Source organism: Periplaneta americana, chromosome 9, assembly GCF_040183065.1.
Source record: "Periplaneta americana isolate PAMFEO1 chromosome 9, P.americana_PAMFEO1_priV1, whole genome shotgun sequence".
NCBI lineage: Eukaryota > Metazoa > Arthropoda > Insecta > Blattodea > Blattidae > Periplaneta > Periplaneta americana.
Window position 1 is genome coordinate 72088732 of NC_091125.1, and position 24205 is coordinate 72112936.

A 24205-nucleotide genomic window follows, 5' to 3' on the forward strand; every position below is an offset into this window, starting at 1 on the left:
GAAAGTTACTACAATTAGTCTTTTCCCCCCTTCTTAAAGATGAGTACAATTATGGAATCCTTCCATTGTTCTGGTACAATTTCCTTTCCCCAAATACCAAGTACAAGCTTATAAATTTCACAGATATGCGTTTCCATCCTCTTGTATTAATTCTGCTGAAATTTGATCGATAACTGGAGACTTTTACCTTTTCAGCTTTTCTATCACAATTTCGATTTCAGAAAGTGTGTGTTCGGGTATAAATGGCTTAGCAATTTGTATTTGAATTTCGTCCTGAACATTCCTATTTGGCCTATGTACATTTAGTAGTTGCCCAAAATAGTTTTCCCATCTGTTCAGAAAAACAGGCAAAATTGAAATTCTTACAGGATTCAGTCCAGGCGAAACAGAGGTACAGTAATTATTTCAATGAAAGATGGGAAGCAAATCGTACACTAAGGAACAAGAAGAGAGATTACTTGAAGGAAAAACTGTATGAGGTAAATCTTTACGAACTGGAAAATAAAAATACAATTACATGAAATAAAACCTCCATGGCTCAAGAACTATTCATCATAATGTTACAATGACACTGAAAGCATTAAGTAAACAATCTTACATAAATCTATACATATTTATTGATGTTTTAACGGCTGATGTTTCATACCCACTTTTAAGATGTAATAAAGTGTTATAAAACAAAAAATGGACGGGATTTGATAGATGCATTAAAGCAGATACAAGACATCTTATGAACAGTAACCAAATTAAACAATATGATGCCAATCAAATAGTAATCACGGCTTATACGGAAACATGAAGTGATGTTGAAATATTATGGAAAAGAGAAGGAAGAGGTGCTCTTTACCTGTGGAAACAATGGAACAGAATTAATTGAAACATTTTATTACATATTCAAATAAATCACTTATAATTTTACATATGAATACAATATTACGTTGTTTAAATATAAATAATATACAATTTATAATATGTGCCAGCATACCCTATTATGGCATATTTTTAGTCACCAGCTTAGGCTATATAAAGGAAATACTTCATCATATGACCATGATAATATCTTTGAAAAATATTGGAGTGTAAGAGGTCAAATAACTTTATTATCAAACGCCTGGCATTAGAAAACAACAACATATTTCATTTTCAATGTTGCAGATAGAAGGTATACCCACAAAGTAACCTGAGAAGCATATTTTTCGGTTTCAGATTATTTTCCAAATTGAAGTAGGGTACTATTTTAACATACTTTATAATGCTAGAGAAATAAAATAAATTATAACAATACCAGTAACTATAATTTAACACGAGAAGACTGAAAAATATAATTTCAAAATAATGAACGAAGTTCCTTATGCAATTAAGCCATCTTTTGTGAACTACTGGTTACAATTCTTGCACTAAATCCGATGTCTGTGGCTGCAGATGATGGCTCTTTATGGGCAATAATCTTTGGAATGGAAAGGAAAATAGAGTCATGAAGTCTGTGTTATTGATTTACAGTAGGTAGAAAATGCTACAGACCTAAATGCATGAGCGAACTTATGTACAAAGTTTCAGCCATTTCTCGCATTTGTCAAAATTCAAAATCTGCTAGTTATCATTCTCATCTATAATCGCAAGTAATGAATTTCTCCTTAAAGGTGTCTCCAGCTCAAAAACAGAATTCTTCAAATACCGGTATCCAAAAGTAGCCGAATTCAGGAAGGTCTGGGTATATTAACTATCATTTTCTTCTAATTACGAATCTGTTACATTTACATGTAAATATATGAATAATTTATGCACTTACACTGTATAAATTAAATACATTCATATTTAAATAACATTGAACAAAACTGTAAAAATAAATGGTGTTTGAAATTTGAAACGATGATCTTGAGTGATAAATACGAAATTTGTATTTATGTTAATCCATCATTTTAGAAACGGAAGATTTAACTATATACTCATAACAACATTGGTTGGATTTTAGGGAAGGAGGCATGTACAGAACGAAATTCTTTATTCCAATGATAGAATGATAGGTGGAGATGATTAGCAGAGGAATTTACACATGGATCTTACTTTTTGGAACCAGGAGTCATCAGTGAGACGTACTGGTAGCTAATTAAACCATCTGCACTAAAAAGTAGAATCTGTAGGTGAATGATAGAGATACCGCTTGAAAATTTTGCGTAAGATACTAATTTTTTTCATACTATAAACTTAGGTACCCATACCTGTAACGTAAGAACCTGCCAACTTCACTTTTCTTCTAAGATTTTAGTTCAAATAATCCATCACTTTTGGTGAAATATGAACCCACGATACTTGGGTCTAGGCGCAAGCATGGTACCACTTCAGACCTATAATGACATCAAAACCGAATACTGGATCTCCTAAAAAAGGTTGTTTGTATTGAATATGTTTTATTTTCAGGTACAGACGTGCAAAACTATTTTGTTGTTCTCTACAGATCATACAAATAGATGATGAACATTTTCGTTGTGAAAGATGAATTCTTCAGTATTCTGTAGCAGCAATATTATAATATTAGGTAGTGAATTGAATTCGATGATGATGATGATGATGATGATGATGATGATGATGTCATCTCATGAAAAACACAAGGCACTTCTTAATGTCACAGGGGTTATCCAAGAAAGATAATGTATACTGTAATTCATGTTAAAATTTTTCTTCCAATTAGTCTGCTTAACAATGGACATGAAGTTTAGTTGGATAAACATGGCACATTTCAAATTTGCTATTGCACATTTACGTCTTTTTGTTTACGTCTTTAGCAGAGATTATTGTGACCCATTTTACACTTCTCATAATACCTCAATACCAAGTATAAAAGAAATTCTAGAACTCTAGAGGCAATTTCCTTCATGTCACGGTGTAAACACTGGAGCTATCAATAGATAACATATTTAATGTGTAAACCATTGACAATTAATTTATTAATTTGAAGTAATATCATATTCAGTGGTTTAGTAGTTAGTTATTATGTTTTCAATAGATTCAAAATTAATGAATACAAAAGTCGACCAATGACAATGAATTTTTAAGACACAATAAGACGATTGGAACAGCTTCCTTCATGGAGAAAGGAAATTTTCAGCAGGAAAAAAAATCCTATGCCCAATTAAAAAATACAGAGATAAAGGTATCAGAGAGAGACTGAGGGTGAGGGGCAGGAGCAGGGGAGGAGGAGCGAGGCAGAGAGAGAGGGGAGATGGAGAGAGGGGGGCGAGGGAAGAGAGAGAGAGAGAGAGAGAGAGAGAGAGAGAGAGAGAGAGAGGGTGAGGGAGAGGGAAAGAGAATGAGATCATAAAAAATGTCTGAGATGCTGATTCCTTTGCTATCTTTCATCTTTTGCCAATAATAATGAGTAGGTACCTAAAACTTATTAAGGTACCTACTATCATAAGTGAACTATCTAAATAAAGTAATAATCAACTGCTTAACTATGGTTTAACCTATACTTTTTCTTTCAATACTTTTGAGTTTACAATCCATCATTGTAGAGGCTAGAGATAATTTGACGGCACTAAAAATAAATCTGCCTTAGAGATGCACTTCTAGCCACGAAAAAGGTATTTCACAAACATAAGAAAAACATTGTCGTCATGGAAATCAAATGTAACAATGCACCTCCTTCTCACAGGACTTCACTCAGAATAAAACATACCTCAGTCAGGTTGGGCTAAACCTTATAGCCTCTGGCTAAAGACCTCTCCATTGATGGTGGTCAGTACTAGTGTACGGAGTCAGAAAAAATCTAGGGATCTGGTTAGAAATAAGACGTCCAAATTTAACATTTTTATTGAAAGTTATAAAATCTTATGTAAAAATATATACTAAAAATGTGATTTGGTAAATTCAAGAGGTGAAGTGCTGCTTCACTAGCTTCACCTGAGTTGTATTCCTGATAATAATGTGGTAAGTGTTCCAGAAGTTTCTAAATGGGAGTCTTCTTAATTTCTCACAGAGGAGGAGGCCTTTTTCTTCAACTCTATATTTGTATGTCAATATTCACATAGCTGTTATTGGTGTGCTACTCACTTCTCCTGATATTAATTTTAGGGCTGAATTTTGTGATTTTTCTAGTTTGTCGAGGTGGGATTTATGGCTTCCGTATTCTAGTGATAGTTTTGTATGTAGTGTTCATTGTGAATCTACATAACCTAATGCTAGATAACCTCTTCAGAAGTTAGAGCATTTCCTGAATTTTTTTCTGCTGATGTTTATAAGTGTGTTTTCCAGGTTAATCTTTGCTCCAGTATTTTGTTTCCTGGTTGTGAGCAATAGTCTGGTCCTTTAAGTGAATGTTAACTTCTGATAGTTTGTCTCTTAATGAGAAAATTTCGTAAGATATTTTGTTCGAATTTATTTCCATCGTGTTTTGGTATACAACTCAGAAAGTGCATCTAGCATTCCTTGTAGGTATTGGGATAATTTTTGTTTGTGGTATCCACAAATGTTTGATAATAATGTTAAATATTGTGGTGTTGGACACTGCTCCCTGTGGTAAGCCTCTGTGTGTCTTTTAAGCTGGAAATGGTGCTACGAAATAAAGAAGTAATTAATCTCTGAGTGAGCAAAAGTTGAAATCATTTAAACATGTAAAGCCCCGTTCAGAAAGGAGGAAGGGGAGGAGTAACACCTCGTTAAAAACCTTGGTTCAGCTGGCCTGGCTGACAGCACCTCGTAAGGGCCCTTATCTAGGATACAGTTGAAGAGATTTAACAGCTTCAACAGCGGAAGAAGACTATAAGGTTCAATGGCGAAGAAGGTGGAAGATCTATCTTCAGCAGCATCTGATTTCAGATGAATGGCTGCAAACAGTACCTGTTCTCCACGTCAGGAGTGACTGTCACAATAGAGAGTAACATTGATTGCGACTGTAGTACCCTTAAACCACATGTACTCTCTGGGTGATGTAAAATAGTCAACATTTATGCTCATATGAATTATGGCTCCCAAGGTTAAATTTAATTCCGAAGGTAAAATAGTCTCTGATTCAGATCTCTGGCGAGGAACAACATTGGGAAATCAGAACAATATAGTAGTAAGAGTATTAATAAGAGTATTACAATGGAACGCTGGAGGGATGTTTTTTTTAAGTAGGTTATTTTACGATGCTTTATCAACATCTTAGGTTATTTAGCGTCTGAATGAGATGAATGTTATAATGCCAGTGAAATGAGTCCAGGGTCCAGCACCGACAGTTACTCAGCATTTGTTCATATTGGGGTAAGGGAAAACCCCGAAAAAAAAACCTCACTCAGGTAACTTTCCCTGACTGAGAATCGAACCTGGGCCACCTGGTTTCACGGCCAGATGTGCTAGCCATTACTCCACAGGTGTGGACTGGAGGGATGTTTCAAGCTAAGAAAGTAGAACTACAAACAATACCGGAATTACCTGAATAAACTATAGACAATATAGAAATTAGAAGATAATTCCATCCACCCACTTCTAGACAAGTTCTCACATTCGTCTTTCTCCAACACTTAAAGTGACCACTCACAGCCATCGAGAAGTAGAGTTCATTTGCTTTCTTACTTACAAATTAAAATATCACACACATATATACATTATCACAGAAAAAGGCCACTTATTAAAGAAGAAATAAATCCTATAAAAATGTATATCCTCCCACTCAAAGACAAATGTCTGTGTGTGTGTTAAAGCTACAACTAAAGACTACATTCTGTCCTACTTGGTATCACTACTAACATTCAATATAAATAATATACCTGTACCCAATATGATATAACACAGGTTTTAACAATATTATGTAACTCTTGAAATTCGGAAACTAATAGTCAGATGTCAAAAGAAACTTAATAATAAGAGAAAAACTGCTGCATACACTTCTTAAAATATATGGCAGCAGCCATCATCATACATATCAACAATATTATTTTCTGCAGATATAGATTGAAAGGAAAATACAGTAAGTAGACCTACGTGCTCGTTCATTCTTTGTTACAATTTTGTGATGTCTGTGGCTTACAACACTACAGACTTAATATTTGTGGTTTATACATTTTAAAATCTTTAGATTTTGTAAATCACTGATTAGGCCTACTGATTTACCGACATTATTTTAAAAGTAGTGTTTGAAAAGTACTCGCATACTTACAACCTACGCACATCGCAAATATCCATAATTAATCTAACGAACCATCATTGTCACTACATGAACTTACAAACTACAGAATACCGAAACACTATTTGTCGATTATTATGATCACATTTTTTTAAATTGTCGTTGATGGATGAGCTCGTTAAAATCCATGCTCAAATGATTTTAACAAAACATCTTTCACAGCAGCTCTCTCGTAATATTAACTGAGTCCTTTTACTGGAAGCAACCAAAATTCTGAAGACCTGTTTCATCACCAATTAATGGATAATTAAAACAGAAATGTTTGCCAGTGTTTCAAATCCTGAAAGATTATGTACAAAACATCGTAGACAGAATTAAATAAGAAAGTATTATTCTATTGTCTTTTTTTAATTGAAGTTTTTAGCATTAATTTTGTCTTTGTTACAAAGTCCACTAAATGCACAGTTATCACTGAAGTTCGGAAAAAACCCCACATGTAATGCAGACAAGTGATGAGATACCACCTTAAAACTGAGCTTTTAATTCCGCAGATTCTGTAAAATGAATAGAAAAAGAAATAATTATGAAGCAGGTTTTTCCTGAACACTCGTCGTTTTCTTTGTGATTCATATTCTATCTTTGTTTCATTGTCAATGTAGCATCACACTGAAGTTGACTAGGTTCTAGAATTTAAAATACCGTAGTTACATGTACCAGTACTAAATAAGGAAATATCTCAATAAAAGAAGAGCTGAGACAGTACAATTAGTACAGCGACTGATTGTAATATACCAACATCTATATCAATTGGAAACGAGCGATTTCTCTTTGCTACAACTTTGAGATGAGTTCTCTCTATAATCCATTCAACCTCATTTCAAGTACAGTCAAGTACCCATACTTGGGACAGTTTACAAATTCATAGCTAAATACCAGTTTTGAAAAATTAGAATTGGATAATAATAAATATGTAGAAATACTGAACTCTATCAGCACTATTTGTGACATGAAATAAAAATTCTCTCTCTCTCAATATATTTTTTTTATTTAAAAAAATCTTCCTTGTCCCAAGTTAGGGTACATGTTCCCTTACTTGGGACACTATTTGTTTTAGCTTCTGTACCATGTTTGGATGGGTATTACCTAACATGGGACATTAGACAATACAATGTTGTGAACATGAGCAATATTACACAACAAAATAACCTTTATTCATGTACAAAAATTGTTTGTTTAGGATACTTTATAACAGTTTAAGCTTACAAACAAATTTTAAAGAGCTAAACCCATTAAGAGTCACCTTAATTATTTAATTTACAAAACGAAAATGTATCTACCCCTGAATTCAGACACTGGTTTCAGAACCCTTTTAATTCTTTCTAATGGAATACAATCATCAACATCCTGTACGTTAGGAAAAATGAAAACATCTCGCGACCCCATGTAGTTTCGCATGAAACTAATTTTGTAGAAGGAACTGTCATTGCTCTTACTTGTTACTCTTCCAGTAAAGGTTTTTTTGAATTGCTTTTCCTTGGTTTGATCATAAAGAAATTCAACGATAACAAAGTCATTTATTTCAACATGAGTTGGTGGTTGGTCACTGCTATTATTCCATGTTGTCAATGTCTGCATGCACTTGCTGCTGGTTAGTAATTGTTGCAATATTTATTTCTTGTTCGCCATTATCAGACAATACTGCAAAATGTTCCTCCTCATCTGATAATGATGGAGTGATATCACGTCGCTTTCGTCTGTACTCTCATCTTCATTGTTTTTCTTTCCTCTTCGTTTTTCAGGCACTGGTTCTGGATCGTCAGCAGGGTCACCACTGCAATTTCCATTGTCAGAAGCCTTCCTCTTATTCCTTCTAGCTTGATGTGTCACCTTCTTGTGATTTTCTTTTTCTCTTCGTTTTTGGGCAGTTTCAGTTTCATTCTTTCTTAGTTCTTCAATCACATTTCGCTCCGTCAGACTTTTGCCAGGTGTGACTGTTATCTTCTTCCTCCTTGGGTTCACTTTAGTTTCTTTTTCACGGGTGTTTTTCAAGAATTCTTCAAATGATGAAGTCCACCTTGCTGCTGAAGTAGAGTCATCTTCAGCTTGAGAAACTTGAGGTAGGCGCTGCAACACTATATTTATTGAGCAGATAGATTCCACCCTTTTGAAAACCTGCTTTCAAATTTTCAGCTGCACAGTCCCAAGTTCATCCAGGATCTTCTTCAACAGCCTAGGAAATTGATCTTTTCTTATAGCCCCCTTGTACTTCATCTTCCAGTCCGTCAGCTGTCTCCGCCATACTACTTTAAATGGACTGAAGAAGACTAAGTCCAAGGGTTGGCACAAATGTGTGCTGTTAGGTGGAAATAATATGAATTGAATATTCTTGTCAATACACTGTTGTAAAACTCTAACAGAAATGTGGCTGGCAAGGTTGTCACCAATAATAGCTTTGGGGCAATCACAAAGTTTTTTCATATATGGCAAAGCTATCGTTTCGAACCATTCCTCAAAAATGTTTCCCTCAAACCAACCAGATTTTGATCGGTTATATCTCGTTCCAGCTGGTCCGCCTTCTGTCCATGTGCTATATAAGTGATCAGCCTTGTAAACTACATATGATGACAAGGCAACACCACTTGTTGTACTGGCAAACATCACTGAGAAGTTTGATTTTGAGAAGTCGATTATTCGTTCTGGGTATTTGCAACTTCTGTGGACGTTAACCTTACTCTTTCCTGGATTATCCTGCATGCTTGTCTCATCGTAATTAATGATAGCTTCTGGCGGAACATCTTTCAGAGTCTCTGATAGTTCTTCAAAATATGAATCTATAATTTCTGGAGACACAGCTGCCCTAGCTCTCTTGATATTCTGGCTCTGGCGAACAGCCTCAGCTGCACGATTTAGATTTTCATCATCAAAGTTATTATAACTCCTCTTGGTCTGACTCATTTTTTATTAAAATCGACCTCAGTCTGAAAAAAGATCATTTGAAGTGTAGGCCTAACCTAAAAATGACATTACTACAAATGCTGACATAACTTGGGACACTGTCCCATGTAAGGAACACCTATACACGTTTTTAAAAACATATTAAAAAGAAGGAAATGAAATAAGACATTTAAAAAACAGTGGTTAGGAATTGAAGGAAACATTACAGACATTACATATCAGGGGTCAGCAAATTCTAGAAGCTGCTCAGAGAGTAGTGGTAATTAAAGTTAATCTTACGAAATAATTCACCTTTTTTTGGTAAGAACTTCAAAACTCTAAACTCCAACACAAAATCAGTTAAAATGAACTTGATTTCATTTCATAACTCAACTAAAACATCGTCCTTGTAATTAAACATGCTTCCAGCTCACTATAAACAATTGTCAAGATAGGAAACTTTGTAGAATGAGAAGTTCCAAAATGTCCCAAGTAAGGCTACTGTCCCAAGTATGGGTACTTGACTGTACTGGAATTCCGACAATGTATTTCCCACTATCTAGGTTATAAATGTGGGCACCCTACTACCCTGTTTCGTTTGGTCTTTATTCCCCTATTAGGGACACTTTTACCTTTAAACATTGAAGAAAGCACTATCATCTCCTCAGGGGGAAACGAAATTCAGTTACTACAGTAGAAATGTAATTAAATGATACAGATCACTATGATACGATGTTGTCAAAATGGTAGTTTAAATTCTTATAACAATAGTACTGAAGATAGTGCATATGTTGTTAAGACTTACGTGTACCGGTACTTCTTCAGAGACACTTATCCATTAAAAATAATGTGCCCCATTCCCCAACATGTACAACTTCATTTAGAAAAAATAAAATTTCAGTCATTTGGTACTCACTACTGCTTAATTGACAATATTCCTGCAAATTAATCTTCTTGTAGTTGTTTCTGGAAGCCATGTGTTACAACAGAAACTTGACTCTGCATGCTAGAGCAAAGAAAGTTTTCACTAGCTAGTGTTCTGCCTTGCTTCAGAATCTCTTTCTTGTCGAGTGTAAGGACCCTGCAGCACAATCACGACACTGTAACATTTCAAAATTAGTTTCATCAAACGGATGCTACAACTTTAGTCAAATTTAACAACTAATAGTTAATTATTGTAAAAAAAAAAACAACAATGGAAATAGCTCGTATTATTTCTGGAGTTTCAAAATAACTACTGGGTGTTCAGTTCAAAGTGTGTCATGGCTCGCTGTATGCCGTCATGTGGCTAGCCGATGAGCCTAGAGAATTCAATCTTCCCACACTTCCGCAGAGGTGTATAACCTATGAGGCAGAGAAGTTGCCTAGCAAGTACGGCATTCATTCTGAAGAGTACGTACCGATACGTACAGTAACGCCAGTAGTGGCAGGAATGTGAACTGTTTGGAAATACGTACTGTCGGGATATGGGGAGAGGGTTAAGACGATTACTTACGTACCGTATTTGTTGACATTAACTTCGACGGTCAACATGGACACGAAGCATTTGATTTGTGTTGTGGAATGTTATCGTACGCAACCGATGATAACAAATACCCTGTGTACGACTTGCCGGCGCAAAACACAGTTCGAAAGAGGTTATGGTAGCACACAGACCGTACAGAACGCCATCTGTTGCTATGACGTTCAAGTTATACCGTACACGTTCTCAAGTTCAGATTGAAGAACGCCTTAAATAATAGGCAACTTCTCTAACATATAAGCTGAAACTCGCTTCAAATCGGTGACCCAACAACAGTGACGTCATGACACACTTTGAAATGAACACCCAGTAGTAACAGTTTGAGGTTTAGCCTACCCAAAAAATTTTAGTTATTATATCTAGTAAGTTAGTTCGTGATAATGATGTATCCTAACACTTGGTTTCACTCCAATCCTTCCATATATTAAATTCACTGTCAACAGTCATTCGAGCATGTTGAGTTCTGTGCGAGAGGCTCCTGGCACAAGCCTCTTCATAGTCAGCAGCACTCGCAAGCCTGTGGAAAGGCCGGGGAGGGTATAGGTATCAATTCACTACTACAGCTCTGTAGGAAAGATGGCTAGTCTCAATATGTATATAATATATCACGCTATATTGGCCTTCTGTGAATGTGCTGCTTGTTGAGCGTTAGTTTAATCAAAAGTGCATGTGTATGTGTATGTATGTGTGTGTGTTACATATTAATTTTGTGTAAAATTGCTCATACTGAGAGAACATTGAAGTCATTATTTGTTGAATTAAAAGAGAAACCATGTTCAAGTTGGACGTATGAAACAAAATGTGCTTACAAAGATAGGAGATCGACAACACATTTGCATATTAAAATACCATATGGAGGAAACAAAATAAAAAATTTCAATTCTCATGGTAGAGAAATATCCTTCGATAATAGCATGCTCTGAGACAAATAAATTATATTATTATAGCTGTATTCTGTTTGGGGGTCTGTGTCAGTGGTGATATTCAAAAAGTTTAACAACCAGTTCTCTCTTGTGTACCTATATTAAAAATATTCGGTATATGTCCATGGTAATTGTAAATATTACAAACCAAAAAGTTCGCCGAACCGGTGCGAACCAGCCAAATATCACCACTGGTCTGTGTCACAAAAAAAAAATTGATAGAAAAGCCGAGGAAAATCTGAGTTAAAGAAGACATCTTCAGATTGAAGAGAGTTTTTTCTTCTTAGGACGTGGAAGAATTGAACATGCAATTTCTGAAGGAGCCAAGCTTCAAGCCAACAAACATAATGAAATTGTGAAACAAAACAGATTTGCAATTGAGAGACTTACTGAAGTTATTTGCTTCTTAGATAAGCAAGAGCTTGAAGATGAAAGTTTCGACAACAAAGAGGATTATCTTGAATTATTATTGGACCATCTCTCCAGACAAGAACAGTTTATACGTGATCATTTGCAGTGCTCTTCCGGCTTTAAAGTTACGTCAAGTGCAAATGACTGTACGAATGAAAACGCGTTTTGGAGATGTTGAAAAGATAGAATGTGTTCGATTGCTAGATCAAAATAGATTTGTGGGATATAAACTAAATTTTCCTGTTATGAAATTAAATAACCTTCTGTCCACATATCCATTAAAAAAAAACGATTAGAAAGTGAAGTAAATATTTATGTAAAAGCAGTTACTCCTTGCAGACCTGGAATTCATAATTAGCAATGGTCTTCAAACTATCTATAAAGAGGTAACACGACTTATCTAGTTGGTCTTGACATTCCTCAGAAAGAAGTATGAGCACAATGAATAGGGAAAAAATTATCTTCGTAATTCAACGAAGAATGAAAGATTAAGTTCTCTCAGTACAATCACCATTGAAACGAAACTGGTTAAACAACTTGCAATTGATCAGTTTCAAGGAAAGTCATTGATACTTATGCAACCAAGAAGAAACGCGCGCCTGGACCTGCTGTATAAAGAAAGATACAAGGTAAGGAAAATTTTTTCAGCTACCCAGTATTTACATCGTCACTGATTACCAATTATTTCTAGTAGTAAAATTACAGGCCTACCAACTTTCACGCATAGTTCGTGAGTCACCAGGAATTAGCTCATGATTTCCACTCCTGTATTAACAGCATAATCTGTGGGATTTAAAGGTGATCACACAACTTTCGTTTTTAATGTTATATTTTCGTCCAATTGCTCTTGTTTTTGTTATATTATTATTGCTGTTATGATTGTTAAAAATGATGTGAGACATTTAGTTCAGTATTTCGCTGATATAGCTAAATGCTTTGTTGCACTGTATGTATGGGAATGCAACAAGGGAGTTGAGCAGGGCTACCTTAGTTTCTCTACAAAGGAAGCTAGCAAAATTATTTAATTGCCCTTCAAATTGATTAGATCTGAACATATAAATCTCAGATGTTAATGAGAAACATTGTAATAATTTGACACTGAAGGACAATTACAGAGTTAACTGCTGTTTCAATCTTCGATTTTGAATATGGCAATCTTCAGTTAACTCCCAATGTTCTAGTTTGTAACAAGTAATTTTCCTCTCTCAGGTTCTCAGTATTTCTATAAGATAACTTCAATGACTGCGAAAGCTCTGTAAGTAGGCCTATTAATATTTCTTTCCATCCATTTGCTATAGTTATCATATAATACTAAATTTGGAGACACTGATATTACCAGTTGTACGAATGTTTTAGGAGGCAATCATGTTCAATGCTAATTCTAAATTTTGCAACAGCTGACCTTCTAGAATAATCAGGAATTAAAATTTGAATCATGTATACTTTTCTCCAAATGAAAACATATTTAAAGGACATCTTCTAGTTTTAAATTCATTATGTAACAATAACTAGCTCATACTTAAACGATGAGTTATCTACTACGTATCAAAAACAAGAAACAATAAAAAAAATATATTTTTTATAATCAGGCGTAGTACTTTAAAATACTTAATTTAATATTCGTCGAATTACAAATATTTTATGAAAAATATCTCTTTATGATATTCTGTATATTGGCGATTAAATATAAAATAAAGGTAAAACTGTCACAAGTAAAGAACCAACTTCTGACAATTCTGTAATGTTTATTTCTGAACTCCCTTCTATCCACTGCCCGCTTGGACGAGCCAATAGGAAATAACTTCGTCACTTGCTTTTCTGGCATCACAAGGCAAGTTAAGATGGCATTGTCACATAGGTTCAAAGTTCAATTGTCAGTGTAATGTAAACACTTCCTTCCATGCTTAACAGTAATGCTTGTCTACTGTCTACCTCGGGGAGAAGGGTGGTAAATGCTGCTAAATGTAACATCATGCTCTGGCCCTGTACATTTCACTTTTTTTCATGAGAGACGTCAGAAGTCACTTATTTGGCTGTAACAGCTGTAGTAGCAGTATTTTGACTGCACAAACCTCATAAGAATGACGTCCAAAACGAAAATGGCAGCTGAGAGCATGTAGGCAGTCCCAGGAAATATCAGAAACGTTCCCTTGTAGACAAACGTGTAGAGGGGTGAAGCAGCTAGTGGCGTCAGGGCCTCTACCAATGAGGTCAATGCAAATGCAGATCCTAGAGAAAAAGTCCAATAAGTATTTTTATTAAAACCGAGTCTCACTTTCCCCCAAGGAGGGGAAAGGTAGTTAAAGATTGCTGCTGATCACATCACCTTCACGTAATGTCTAATTATATTTTTTACCAGTTATTAGCGTTATTTATATTTAATATGCATTACAAGTGTTTTAAATGTGTATCTTAGTATCTGTCATCAACTCTAGAGGTGACATGAGTGACTAAAGAAAAAAAGACCAACTTCCTCCCTGTAGTTCTTTCAATTGTACAAGGGTGTAACGAAACTTACATTGTGCGCTCGCACACAAACACACACACACACCCATCCACATGCGTACGTACAAGTGTGAAATTATTATTCTGATTTATCCTGCATAGGCCTACATACATTCACATGACGTTTAGGTGTAGAGAGATTTTTTCCCAGTATACACTTACACAAATTACACACACTCTTACAAGACGTGTTGTTGCTCACCAGTGTCTTCTCCAGGCACTGTCTTGGAGATGATGGTGCGACACAGTGGTCCAACCACTCCTCCAAAGATACCAACCGTGCTGCCTGCAAGAAATTCGATTAAAATAAGACTTCTTCCAAGAACAGTAACACCAATTGTGATGTCATTAAGTGTTAGCAGCAGCATCAACAACAAGGATGACTGAACATCTCAGTTTCCTTCATCTTCTTCCTAACAAATTGTAATTCACATGGCCTATGAGAAAGTTTGTAATACATCATATACATATCAAAAACTTTGTGCACATAGTTTGAATAACAAGAATCCGTTTTCATCAAATATTTTACTAGATTAGATAAACAGGAGAATCCAATGAAGTCACTCGTTGCTCATTAGTGTCACACTATGCAAGAATTATGCTGATGTTACGGTCAGACATTTTATGATTGATTCCAAAATACATTCTTACCTTACACTCAACATCATCTTGGTCGGAAAGTATTTAACAGCAACAACAGATCTTCTTACATTACTATCAGTGTTATCAACGTATATGTAGAAAACAATATATCTTTTGTCTGCTTACTTTCAAATGCAATACATTTGTGTCAGTCCCTGGATGTGTGCTTTTTTACACTAACTTAATGACGAAACGTGAAAGACCGCTAGAAAACTATAATATTAAAAACTGCAGTCCTGCCAAAAGATCAATTTTCAGGACAAAGACGCTAGTAGATTTGAATGACAACACTGAAAGCAAGGGTCAAGGAAATTTGGTAAGTGGTTTCCAGGTTGCAAAAATGTTCCAACTAAATAAAGAACAAGTTCTCAAGAAACAACTATAAACAAGATATCAGTGACACAATAAATAAATGATGATTTATCACAATTTCTTCCATCTCACACGATACTTAAAGACAAGATGTACATGGTTAGATGTATCCAAATAATTTTCAAGGAATACTCTGCTGATGAAAAACATATTCCATGCTTAAATATAAAGGGAATGAGATGGAAGAAAAGAAAAATTTTGAGATGAATTATTTGTTTCAAGAATAATTAAGTTACTGCTAATAAAGCGATAGTGCACTGAAGTAGCTAATACAACGATATGATTTAGATCACTAATAAAGTATTTAATTTTTTTTCCCGGAAAAATATGTAGGCCTATTTGAGTAAAAATGTTATGTATACAACTGATATTATATAAACCATGCAATTTTAAAGGTAATTTTAATGAAGAAATTTTTACAGTCGTCTGTTTTTAAAATAATCAAAATCACTCCATTTTGCAGTACCTATATCAATATAAATTTCTGTAAGCACTTGATATATATCAACATCAACATCTGTTTGTCCTTTCCTAACGATTTAGGTTTGTAGTATTGACCTCACTTTTTTTCATCAAGAATACATTTTTTTCGCACACATACAATATTCTACATATTCTGCAACAACTGCATCTCGTTACCAAAAAATCTCTTCTTTTCTCATTCATTTTTCGCATTGTGAATGATATATTTTCTTTTGCAGGCTAGAGGAATTATAAAAACCATCGTCTTTCATCAGGACGACATTAAACGTTTCATTTCTTGCAACTTCTAATCAATTGAGTTCAATCATTGGGATGAGTAATTTTCATATAAATTGGTTTTGATTTTTCATAAGACTGCAATACTACTGCATTTCTATTATGTATGCTTTGGTTTATTTTTTAAATGTTCTGTTTTCCTGCTGTCGTAAACAATTATTTAGACTACCATAGGAATCAGAACAAAATGTAATTTCTTTACAAAAATAGCTGTGGAAACATGATGCCATTTTCTTCATCTCAGGATTGAAAACAGACTCACATGTCATTTTCTTTACATCAGGATTGAAAACAGACTCAATCCATAAATGAATGACAACGAGGTTAAGTCCATAACTTTATCTTGTAAAATAAAACAGACTTCGTTAGATTTGGTACTGAGAAGCATTTCGATTTGTTAGTCTTGTAATGCTCTAATTTTCAGAATGGAGCCTCTTTCTCTTCCATTGCAGCTGCACATACCGCATGTTCATCATAAGAACACCACATGTTCAAGTTTTATTCCATTCTTTCTTTTCAATGAGAAATCGAGATTGTGAAAAAATTTAGAATATTTGAAAGAAATATGATCTAGTGCTGTCTACTTGTGTAACTCGTACATTTTGTATATGGTTAAGTCAGTAGACAATTTATAATGACGTTTGATTCTTGAAATATCTTTAAGAACATTGGTAACTGCAAGTTCTAATTGATGATTACCACAACGCCAGAGTATTAAATTCACAAGAGTATGTGTGGAGGGGAATGTAAGGGGACATGAACCTACAGATTTACTTACCTAGATACATGTACCAGTCTTTTGGAGCCAAACCATAAATCAATGTCTGCAAGCACTTCGTGATAAAGATACATGCAGCAAACAAACTGTCTGAGATTTTCAGCCATACGCTGAAGATGTACATCCCAACTAAGCCGCCTGAAAGTAAATGAGATAAATCACTCAATATGCTAGTATTATTGCTGCCAGATTACCAATAATGGCATGACAAAATAGATTTGTAAGATGCATATTATAGGGTACTTTCATAATTAAATTTAACACAATTTTCATCTTCTTTTCTAATACAATCACATGAGTCTAAATACAGAGAAAATGAGCATTTAGAGAAAATAATAGTCACGATATGTGAGAAGCTACCGCATTTATCTTTCTCAAGAAAAACTGCAGACATAACAGGAAAGATTGAAGAATGGATCTGCAGTGAAAGACCTGTCTTTGGGCAGAACACTATGTATGAATGAATAGTCATGATCTCAAATTCATTCCATCTGGCTAAGAGAATTGGTACCTATCATTACAGTTTTCAGTGATATGGAATAGTTGTTGGTGCCTGGAGATCAAACAAAAGGCCAGAAGATAAACTAATTTAACACTATTAGAATTAGCAACAATAATTAAACTTTAATTTAAAAACTCAATTCCTGAAAGTAATCTTTCACACAAGTACAGAAGCACATACTGTCATTGCTGATTTATTGACATTTCAAACTGACCCAAATTTAAGAGTCCCTTCAGACGAAGCCATTTTAAGAAGCGCTGCTAACATGCTGCTGTTTGTGAATAATGCATTTAAATGGAGGCCTTCAGACACAGCCACGACCACAGAATCAGTCGCGCTGCAGATGCTCTGAGTGATTGGTTTTGCTGCTGGTGGCAGCCACTAAAAGTGGCACTTCTCGTCATGACACATAGAAATAAATGGTAGGTTTCAGATGGGGCTACAGCCAGGCCATTATTTTTGTGGCACGTGAGTAGTGCATTCATGGTGGTGCTAACGGACAACTGTTGGGCCCCCAATTCCCTACACCTATACTGTTACGACAGTATACAGGTTATGTTACGACAGAATAATATAGAATGACGATGATGATGATGATGATGATGATGATGATGATAATAATAATAATAATAATAATAATATAACCATAGACTAAACAACTAAATAGCTGGACTAGTGCGAATTACGGATATATTATTAATGTAGTAAAATCTCCTTTATTTCATGCTGAAATAAAATAACGCATCTAAAATAATGTAAATATATTGACAATGAGATAAAAAAAATTAGTTGATCTCAGCTTCGAACATGGGTTCAATTACATCACGGCTTTTGACTTCATCATTACACTACAGACACCCATTGTAGTATAGCCTATTAGTTGAATTACGTACTATGAATGGTTTCATGTTTGCTGCCTATTATATTTAATTTTGAATTCTTAAATATTAAACAAAATATGTTTTATGTCATATTGTCCCTCATTTGCATAATTTTAAATTAATATTTTTTTATCGTCCTGATGTAAATCATCAAACAAGGTATGGAATAGTCCTCGATTTAAGTCTTCCCAAAACTAATGGATGAACCCAGGCTCTTCCTCTATTTTTACGTCTATTCTTTCTCTGTCTGAGCAAAGTTACCAAAAGTATAATATCTCCTTCTACGTCCCTTTCACTGGAAGACTGAACAATTCTCTACAAAAATTTAGTATATTAAGCAGCACCACTGACGCAAATTTGCAGTGCCACTAAAGTGGCCTCGTCTGAACGGACCCTAACAAACAATGGAACTACAGGAACTGTAATATACTTAACGACAGTAAAAACATACGGTATTCTATATCTATACTCTAATCTAAGGTTATTGTCACAACTTACCCAATACTACAGTTACCATAGAGATGCTGCTGTAACGAGTGTATTTAGAAAGATTCCATTCAAACTTCTCCCTTGTGTACAGAAACGAGATATTACTCTCACCTGTAACACAAAACGAGGTATGGCAATAGTTCTCAGAAAGAAAATCTCAAAATATAGCCCTACATATTATTGAAATTATTTTGCCCTCTTCTACAGCTTAAGAGACAATGTTTTCATCTACAAATTCAACAAACCCGAATTCGAATCTCAACAGGAAGTTGATATTTATACCCATCTTATAGTGATTTTATATGTCTCCTATGTTGTCGAGACAGTCTTGCGACATACTGACAACATGATCAGGGAATGCTGCTATTTGTGAATGTATAATGTTGTTTCGCAATATTCGAATGATTGGAGACGAAACACGTCAAAGGGAGTAATCCTTGAAGTAGGTGATGATTAATAAGTTCTTCTACATCAATGGTATTCAATCTTTTTTGCAAGCATACCCCCAAAAAAAATAAATATTTTTTTTTTACCTTCACACACCTAAACTGCATTGCAATTATATGAAAAATAACAAAGAACAATGAAAATATGTAAACTGCAATAATTATCAACAAATATAATAAAATATGTACGCATTTTTACGTAGTAGTCAGTGGGATGCTTACCTCTTGAGACAAATCCTCGTATCCCTGCGTACCATAGATTAAATACCACTGTTCTACATAGCATGTGCGATGACGGAGAGGTTCATAAAAGGTGCATCATTTTGTATACTTATTTCTTCTTCTCTTGTTTATTTGCATTTGAAATATCTGGGTAGATATGAAGCCCTTACTATGTGCTGGAGGATGTGTTACGTATGTTGGCAAGACTGGGAACTTACTCCTGGGGACATGGTAAAGGGGTCTGGTAAACCAGTGGCAGGTAAAACTTGAATAATCCCCAGAAAACCTGCTCAAATACAGTCCTTGTGTTCCATAAATTCCACATACTCTCAGACTCAGGCCAAATCTCATGCCATTAAAATTTCCATTTCAAATCTGGGGGAAGGAGACGTAAAAGTCAGTAAGTCAGCTACATTCAAAGTAAATATAATTATAAGCCTTTGAATACACGATGTCCCACTTAACACCATTTTCACACTTTCCGCTACCAACATCAATACCTGCCATTTTCTCACGAAGTAACAAATTCCTCCCAACTTGGATAGTTTCCTTACCATCTGCCATCAGTACAACATAAAAATACCATAACATTAATATCTTATTACAAACTGAAACTAGGGCGTTTTAAATGGGACAACACGTGTATGTAAACGCAAATACATATGGTATCTGTAGTGTAACATCTCTTGATTCTTTTGGTTCTCATTCAAAACAGCACATTCCTGTTTCTTGGTGGCATAATGCTTCAGAATTTTGCATAAGAATTTGGAATCTTTTATCCTTCAATAGAAATACTCATGCAGTGATCCAGTGAACTACCTCTTTGCCAGTTTCTCAACGAAGCCTTTATTCTGTTCATAGCATTCAAGAGCCTTTCAATATTCAACTGTCGATGCTGGTGCAGCCAATATTTTTACATTAGTGTTTTTCAGTTCGTCATAACCAAAGATTTAAGAATATACAGTGAGTTGCAGCGAACGATGCCGGTGTTTCTGTTGGCTGATCAGCAGCAGCCTCCCCCCCCCCCACTACTACCACTGATGGTTCCGTTTGCAGGAGCTTGCTGCAGGTTTCAGGTTGATTGCTCTACATGTTAGCTGTGCAGTGAGTTTGCTAAGAATAAGTGCAGTTTATTCGCTTATGTTGTGTTGTTTTTTGCAATGGTTACAAAAATCAGTGACTGAACGTGTACACATTTTGAAAACATGCATAAGGAAAAATAAATCTTGTGGCAGAACAAGGGAAGAATTTAAACTTAAATTTCCTGGCCACATAGTTCCATATAGAAAAATAATACAGTAAAATCCCTCGTATTCGGAAATACTAAAACAACGGACTTTTAGCTAGGCCAAAAAGAAAAAAAGGTATTCATGCGAAAGGAAAGAGTCGGACAAAGATGTGAGTGGTTTTCGCGGATTGCACATGCCGCATATTGTGTTCACTCTTTACACTGTTCACACGTGAAAACATAGACAGAAAACCCTGTTATGTTCCTGGGGTAGATCGGGCAGCATTGCTAAGTTGCAGTTTTGGCCTTGCAAACAATGCGCAGAGACGATATCTTTAAATTTACCACTTGAACTTGCTCATTTCGAGGGGGTGTTGAGTGAGTATAAATAGGAAAGTGTGAAATTCTCTGTTTCTATTGCGTGTAAAAGTTTCATTCGTGTGATAGGTAGCATCATGGCTACTACTGCTAAGCTCAAGAGGAACATCCTCACACTAAAACAAATGCTTGAATTACTCGAGAAAATGGAGAGAGGGGTTAGTAGATCCAAATTAATGGATGAATATAAAGTTGGAAGTTCAACTTTATATGATATAAAGAAACAACAAAGCAGTCAGCTCCAGCGATTCATAAGTAACACTGAATCTACGAAAGTTGCGGAAAACTGAAAAACTGTACATCAGTTCTACTGTGAAGAATAAGATCGTGTTCTATATGAATGGTTCGCAATTAAAAGATCTGAGGGAATGAGCATTTTTGGGCTGATGCTCCAAAAAAAAAAAAAAAAAAAAAAAAAAAAAAAAAAAAAAAAAAAAAAGCCAGGGAATTGCACCATAAAATGAAACTGCAAGGTGAGTGTGGATTTTCTGTTGGGTGGCTTAACAGATTCAAAGAGACATGAAATTCGAAAACTAGATTGTGTCCAGTGAACAAAGGAGTGTCGACGAAGGGCCTGCAGATCAGTTTATTAATCAATGCCAGAAAATTGTGTCAGAGAGTAATGTTAGTGCGGAACAAATACATAATGCTGACGAGACTGGTTTATTATGGAGGTGTCTTCCTACAACAACACTAGCGTGTGCAATGGTACCTCGCCTAAGAGCTTCAAATAAATCAAAGATCGTTCAGTGAATATTTGAATCGAAAATTAGTGTTTTTTTTTTTTGTTAAGTGATGTGTTTTAATAAAGAATATCCACACAATTTTATGTTATTTAGTTATGATCAAGTGACTAAGAAATAAGCTTCATACAAACAGGTAATTTGTTAAAATAACTATTCAATTATCCGGAAAAATCTCTTATCCGGAACTTGCCTGGTCCCATTGGTGCCGGTTAAGAGGGACTCTACTGTATTACATAATACTAACGAGTCAGCTAAGAATAAGTGCAATTTATTCTCTCATGCTGTGTTGTGTTTGGAATGCACAGTGGGCTAGATGTTAAATCTGGGAAAAAAAAATTACTACTTTAGTACGATTCTTGGCATCTCTCAGTGCAGTCCCTACCCGAAGATCAGATTGAGGGACTATTTTACCTCCGGAGAATTTTACACTGAGGGACTCCATGAATCATAAGCAGTGAAAAATATAGTGGGACTGCGTTGGTGTTAATGTAGCTCATGCGGGTACCTCTTTGTTACTTGTTAGCTTAAACAACAAGTTTAAGCCCCCTCACCACGACAAGGTGAGAACCCACGAGAGGGAGAGAAAAAAAAATTACAATTAAGTCACAAAAGCATCTGAAAGGCATTATATTATCAAATATGTTATTACAAGTTAATGTATACCAATATGTAGCTAGATAAAGGTAAAAATAATACCAGCACGTAACTTGTTTCTTTAGTTAAGGTTTCTTAAAGAATATAAAAAATAACTTTGTTTACTGCAATGCCTCAAAAAAATAAAACTATCCCAAGTTTGCGTTAACACTTCTAATAGTCATAATCATAATCATCATTATCATCACCACCAACACCACCATCACCACAATCATCTTCATTGTCAATGCTGCTGTCTGTGTAGCTGTCATTCTATACTTTGTCATGGCAGCCGTTCCTTCCTTGCGACCTTTCCAGAATTTTTGGTTCGCTTAATAAATTTCGAATTGCTAAGGGCAAAGTTTCTTGTCTTTTCTCTAATAATAGTCTCTAATAGTCTCAGCTGCTATGAAAAAAAAAAGATCACTAATAATGTACTATGTTCTTTAATGCACAGCCTAATTTTCTTAAAGCTTTTATGGGTCAAGAGAAAAGGTACATAACAAAATTTCTAGACTCGTAACTTCTACACTACTGATCAATTGTTTATGCTTGTAAATTGAATTAATCCGCTTACTGTGTATTGTATGGTATGTTTTTGTATAACATTTAACTTGTTTCACATCCCAAAGCTACGATGTTGATGTAAGATCTAAGGCATAGCTACAATAAATGAAATAAAAATGAAAAAGATTGCTTTAATTTCCTCACCTTCCATAGTGATGATGCAGGTAGCCGTAGTAATGATAATCAGGAACAAAATGGCTCGTCCATACTGCTCCCTCCTTTTGCAGCACGTGGAAACCATCCTCACAATAAATTCAGAATCGAACAATGTGCACAGTCCTGCCACTGAATTTCCCTTCTGCAAAATATAGCCACCATCTGCTTGTTTAACAGTGTCATGTCAACTGTTTATTCATTTATAGTTTTCTGTTCAAAGTCAAGTTCTTCACTACAAACCCAGCATTCTGCAATCTCCCCTCTTTTCCGACTTCCTCTTCGTCCCCACATACAATCCACATGTTAACTGTATGGGGAATTTATTTTTATAGTGATTTGAGTATACTCATCATTACTTTAACCATTTTATGCGTTGAACTCACACACATCTCTCAAGTGAGAATCTGAATTCGAGAAAAAAGATCAACATTCTTAATCCTGTATAATTTCCGGCAAGATCAACAGTATACTACAGTATTGTTCGTTAAATATGTCCTTAACCAAATAGTATCCGTTTTTAAAAATAAACATCTCTAGTGTTTTTTGTAACGTAAAATACAAATCTTTGATTATATATTCAAAATACATGCGAGGCCATTTTTCATATTGAAAAGCAATTAAAATCTCAGAGTATGTTTTTCAGTGTTGTATGCTTTCTGTACATTTACTAACTTTAAAAATGATAAATGTTCTGGAATAAATTCCTATTTAGTATAGGCCTATCTGTGAGCACGCACGCACGCACGCACGCACACACACACGAATTAATTACAAATAAACAAGTGTTTTGCTATTGATGCACAACTCACTTGAATGACATTTACAGATTCCGGTATGTAGACACCATAAAGGAAGCCCAACAGAGCGAATGTTGCACTGCAAGCAAACACAGTCACGTAACCATATTGTCCTGCAGCCAAGAATAAGGGGGCGCAGGTGTAGGTTCCCACAACAAATCCACTGAGCAAGGCTGCCTCAAATATTCCCATCCTGTAATCATTGGTGCTG

General features: G+C 35.1%; 1 protein-coding gene across 7 annotated transcripts in view; it reads right to left on the minus strand.

Moving 5' to 3' along the window:
* Window positions 1-869: 869 nt before the first annotated feature.
* The window catches only part of LOC138706076 (probable peptidoglycan muropeptide transporter SLC46), a 45268-nt gene continuing 21932 nt past the window's right edge, over window positions 870-24205 (minus strand). For 5 of the 7 annotated variants that reach the window (XM_069835006.1, XM_069835000.1, XM_069835001.1 and 2 more), the window contains 8 exons: window positions 24007-24187; window positions 23186-23339; window positions 18831-18932; window positions 16950-17087; window positions 14601-14684; window positions 13966-14122; window positions 9954-10137; window positions 5345-6657 (listed from right to left, as the gene is read on the minus strand). In XM_069835006.1, coding sequence (XP_069691107.1) covers window positions 10065-10137; window positions 13966-14122; window positions 14601-14684; window positions 16950-17087; window positions 18831-18932; window positions 23186-23339; window positions 24007-24187 — 889 coding nt within the window. In that variant the 3' untranslated portion in view covers window positions 5345-6657; window positions 9954-10064. Of the gene's footprint in view, window positions 2346-5344; window positions 6658-9953; window positions 10138-13965; window positions 14123-14600; window positions 14685-16949; window positions 17088-18830; window positions 18933-23185; window positions 23340-24006; window positions 24188-24205 lie in introns of those variants that run through there. The other 2 variants (XM_069835004.1, XM_069835005.1) reach the window with 2 other exon arrangements.